Source organism: Bidens hawaiensis, unplaced genomic scaffold (assembly GCF_021521415.1).
Source record: "Bidens hawaiensis isolate Kalapana, Puna unplaced genomic scaffold, B.hawaiensis_p1.1 tig00044757_1, whole genome shotgun sequence".
Taxonomy (NCBI): Eukaryota; Viridiplantae; Streptophyta; class Magnoliopsida; order Asterales; family Asteraceae; genus Bidens; species Bidens hawaiensis.
Genome location: NW_027497954.1, coordinates 71,227 through 76,621, shown reverse-complemented (window position 1 = coordinate 76,621; position 5,395 = coordinate 71,227). Strand labels below are relative to the sequence as shown.

Sequence of the window (5,395 nt, the reverse complement as noted above, 5' to 3'; positions counted from 1 at the left end):
TTAGGACATAATCGAGTGTTTTAGGACCCAAGAAGACCAATATAGCTTAGATACATGTCCATACTCATTAACCCTTGATCAAGAATGAAATTTACTGGTTATAATGTTGATTTGATCATTAAAGGCCCATCTGGTTCTAAAACAAGTAAGTTACCACATTTAGTTCGTTTTAGTGAATCCTATATAAACATATCATATATTCTCTACCACAAATCATCACTAAACCCTAACTCACCTACTCTAGCCCTCCTCCATCTGTTCATCACCAATCTTCTTCGGTTTTTGCATTATTGTTGAAGATACACTCATAAAACGGTTGACTTTGCATACATGTGGACCTTTGACTCTTCGTTTCTCTTGATTCTTTCACTTTCCGGGTAAGTTGTAAACATAGAAATTGTTCATATACGTTCCCTAGTCAATAACCTTCAATCAATTTCGGTGGTTGAAGGGTGTTGACTGGTCAATTCGTTTAAAACTCGTTAAAGGGCAAAACAGTCAACAAGTTTGACTTAACGTTTTCACATACTTCTATTCAGATTCAATGTTCGGTCCATAGGACTTTTATTCTCATAACGTAATTTTAAGGCTACTGACCAAAATCCGACTTCTAACTCGCTGTTCGGATTCTAGTCAGTACCAGCTCGCTTAAATCTTAAAACAAACATAACTTGAATTCTAAACGTCCGTTTGGATTGATTCCAGCGAAAACAAGTTCGTTTTTTACTTATATTATCATATCCTAAAATCTTAGATTCTGAATTGTTTATATCACTTGACGTGTAGTGGACGACTCGCTTATTCATTAACTCGGTTATTCGTATTTACATTCGTTTGTCATTAATCTAAGTTGAGTTTATCATTCCGCTATTCTACAACTTTTCAAATCATTTTGGGGACATATGTGTACCTATCCGTATTTCATACTATATATATGTGTGTGTATGTGTGTGTGTGTGTATACTAGTATAAAAGCCCGCGCGTTGCGGCGGGAACACAATAGAGATGCAGTCGGTCGGGTTTGGTTCATTACGCTTGTGAAGTGGTCATTTAAATTTTAAACGAACGAGCATGAAGATGAACGATAAGTACCCCGCTTAATACTATAGTGAGTTCAAAATTAGTATCAGCATCTACTGCATCAATGGAGCATCACCAAATTTCACATACTGCTGAGAGAGATTTGAATCTGGTTTTATTGCACCATTTCTATTACTTTTTTTAATATTTAAAACCTATATAAGAACTAACACTTTTAAACTTTTTGGGCTATTTACTGAGACTTGCTGTGGACCCAAAGGTCCACTACCTAATACTTTAACCGCTTAAGGCTTAAGCTGTGTCTTGCTGACCTACCAACACCTCTTAGGCCAATATATTTTTTTAACTTAACTGAGCTAAGATCTATATTTACGCCAAATGACACTTACGTTAGCGAGATAAGGTAAAACAAAAATCAAGAGTAGCAAATGGATGTTTAACATGTTTTTAGTATAAAAATGCCATCAAAATAGGATAATTCTCAAAAGGGCAAAAAGGTGAAATAATGGAAAATAATCTCATGAAAACATAGTATTCCCTAAAGAGCAAAGGTCAAATCATGGTAAAATGCATACAGAATCATGTTGAAAAACAGATGCTATGTTAGTATATTACAGGGCATATTGGTATATGCGATTTAAAAAAAGTTCCAAGTTATTAACTAATGATGAAATGGTATACAAGATTTCATGATTGCTAGTAATAAACATGCACTACTTTATAAACTCTCACACTCACATGCATATTGTCTCTACATAAACACTTGATCTAATTTAACGCAACACGTCAACCCGAGTCAAACATGCTAACATTAGCTATGATTGTAAAAGTCAATGAAGTGAAAGTCACATGAATGAAAACATGTACAGTAAATGCACAAACGGGTATCAAAAATCAAATTTTAACTTTTAACTTTAATGAGCAAGCTTTAGATCATCAAATAGCAAAAGTAAATTACATGGAGCTAAATCACACACATCACAAATTTACCAAGTATTAACTAACAGTAATCAAAACCAAAGGCCAAGGTAGTGTTTGTTATGGAAGAATGAAAGGTGGAATGTAATAAGCCATTCCAAATGAATGGAAAAAAACATATTTGGTTACCATGCATGAATGAAATGGATCATTCCAAATGGAATGAAACTCCTTCCATTTTTAGGATTTCATTCCTTCGGGTATGGGTGTTTTTTTTTTCATTCCTTCATGGAATGAAAAAGTCAAAAAGTCAACATCATTATTACTATTATAAAATTATAATCATAATATTATTATTATTATTATTATTATTTTTTTCTAATTATAGTTATTATATTATCATTATCATTTTGTATATTATAATACAACTATTATTATATTAGAACTATTACTACATTATCAATATATTTTATTTTTAAATTAGATGAGTTAACATTTCACAACGCATATACAGTTTAACGATCTCGTTGCAGCATGAGGTCCTAAAAATACTTATTATGAATATTCATTTATTATTAATATTATTTATTTATTTTTTATTATTATTACTAATAAAAATATTAATAATGATAAAGTGATTAATCATTCCATTCTTACATGGTAACTAAACATGACTACAATGGAATGGTAATGATCCATTTCATTCATTTCTCCATTCCATTACCACGTCCATTCAATTCCCTCATCTATTCCATTACCCCGTACCAAACATACCCCAAGTGTAGTTTTAAGCTTTATAATCAAACTCAAGTTATACTTGGACTTCAGTCATATATTAGACTATTACTATATTTTCTTTGATTTGTATTTTTCTGTATACATAGATAACTTGATATAGATGATCACCTAGAAGGTTAGGATACCATCATGTCAAATGTTCGATAGACTTAATTGAGCGTTGACATGATTATTCAGACTTGAGCTTTTGTCCAAGTCAAAAGTTATCGAGTTCTTATATGGAACTCACATCGAGCTTCTTAACTTTAATATCCTGAGTCAATTGCATAAAAGCTACTTGACATTTAAAATTTTCCTCAAGCTCAAGTGTTCATTATGAGGATATGTCGAGATTAGCATCAAGACGATTAAGGTAAACCTAAGTTGAGCTTGTTTGCGACCCTAAAAGCCCTACCCATTACCCAACATACATGATTTGTCATCATCACCGATACATCATTTTGATTTCATAAAGAATCAAAGATGCATGCAACAAGTGTAATAGTACCTAGTAGAGGAAAACATGTCCATATATCCCAAACAAAAACTAAAATGTACAAACTTTAAATGAAGAAAAACCAACCTATGAATTAAAATTCAGAAAGGCGGGATGGACGTTGCTCAATTGGATTGTTTCAAAATGGCTTTTTCCTCGTCGATTTTCATTTTCCCTTCAGCATTCTTTGGTTTTATTTTTCTTTTCTCCTCCAGTATCCACTTGAAAAGCTCAAGTTGCTGATCAACTGGTATCGGTTCACACACTTTAGCGGGCTCCACAACAACAGGTTGGGATGTGATTGAATCAGTAACTGTAGCAGTTGAAGTAGCAAATGCAGAAGTAGAAGTGACAACTGTCACATTTTCCTCTATGTCCTCGTTCTTCTTTGTTCACATGAAAAGGTAAGCTACAAAATATAAAAATAACAGTTTTGACTATTAAACCAAGGTATACACACAATCATGATCTTATTTACAGTTTTACACCTGACTGCTCCTATGCTTATGTGTTACTAACATTAGCAATGGATCAGGGGCCGTGTGACTTAAGATTCCTAATTAAACTTGTTTTGAAAAGAGATGCTAAATGCTACAGATAGTATAGTATATCATGAAGGTGTGAAAAAAAATCAATTCCAAAAGCATTTGACGTGTTGAGATAGCACACAACACAGCTCGATCTATTTATATTGAAGTCTCCACTCACATAACACCAAGAGAAACCTAATGAAAGGGCTCCTGATATCCGAGTTATATGTTCATTGCCCACCTATATACTTGGTTGTCAACTATATTCTTAAACAGACCAGAATGCCCTCTTCTAGACTCTATGTTATCTAAGTCGAGATTAATATACACAATTTTCTATAGAAAGAACAGATCGACAGAAAAGGATTATTTCGTATTAAAAATTTTGCCTAAATGGTGTAGATGCATTCAGCTTTGAGAACCAATTAAATGTCACCTTAAAAATGAACATACTGATACTAGGTATCACCTGATGTATATCATCACTGTCACATTTGTCTAAGTTGATTTAAACTCATCAATAATAACTTATATGCGACCTGCAATTTTACAACATAACACAAGGATTGAAAGCAGTGGAAGTCTGGGAGTATGGCAATAATATGTGTAACAAGAAATACGATTCATATTAACGTGATATCAATATCTTTACATGCAGCATATTTAAGTAAAATCAAATATTGGTGCTTAGTGCTAACCTTTGGACCTCTTCTTTAGATACTTTGGTTACACAAAGTCCAGAATCCCCGTGATGAAGCTGTATGCAAATAATGAAAAGACAAATTGTAATCAAATAAACGTGTCTTAAGCTTACAGAACCAATGGGCAAATCTCATCATAGTTGGTATTAAAAATATTGTGTACCTTGGATGATATTGGACATGGAGGTAATATAAGATGATTTGAGGCAAAAACGATATTGGACATGGAGGAATTACTGATGCAATCAATTGCAGGTTTTCCCATCTGGCATGGTAATCGATCACGCAATTGCATTTACATAAACAGATGTTTAGAACCCATATTATATTTGTGTATGATAATATTACTCATTTCTCATTTGTGCAACTAAATTAAATTTAAAAAATAAAACATTACAATCAAAAAAAGATGCTACAGATTTTAAATTCAATACTACATTTAAGCTAAAATATTTGGGTTACACTATTTATTAAATTCTTAGAAGCTACTTAAATATCAAAATAAAAAAAATGAAAACTCATAAGTTCGGTTCGGGTGGTTTTTCAGTTTTCATTACACGCAAAATGGAAACTGAACCGAAAGTTCCTTTTGAATCAGTTGGCCGGGCCAACTGTTTTCCAATAAAATCACCAGCCAACACGAGACCCGATAAAGATGAATCCACCACAGTAATTCCCATTTGTTTTTATAAACAATATTACGCTTTTCAATATATAAACTAAATAATTTGTGCTTCTATGATGTTACTTTTTTCAATATATAAACAAAATAACTTTGATATAAAATTTAGTTAGTTGACACTACTTAATCAAGAAACAAAGCATTAAACAGTTAACTGATTAAAGAATAACAAACGAACCGTTCTGCCAAGAATGGTGTGAGTGTCAAGAAGAACTTTACCAAGAGCTGATGCATCTAAGAATGAAACAAA

General features: G+C 32.5%; 1 protein-coding gene across 1 annotated transcript; it reads right to left on the bottom strand.

Moving 5' to 3' along the window:
- Positions 1-3,357: 3,357 nt before the first annotated feature.
- On the bottom strand, positions 3,358-5,143 carry LOC143595164 (uncharacterized). Its single transcript, XM_077074269.1, has 3 exons — positions 5,021-5,143; positions 4,469-4,519; positions 3,358-3,618 (listed from the first exon to the last, which is right to left on the bottom strand). Exons 1-3 carry the CDS (start codon positions 5,141-5,143, stop codon positions 3,358-3,360), a joined length of 435 nt encoding a protein of 144 aa, XP_076930384.1.
- Between the last annotated feature and the right edge of the window lie 252 nt (positions 5,144-5,395).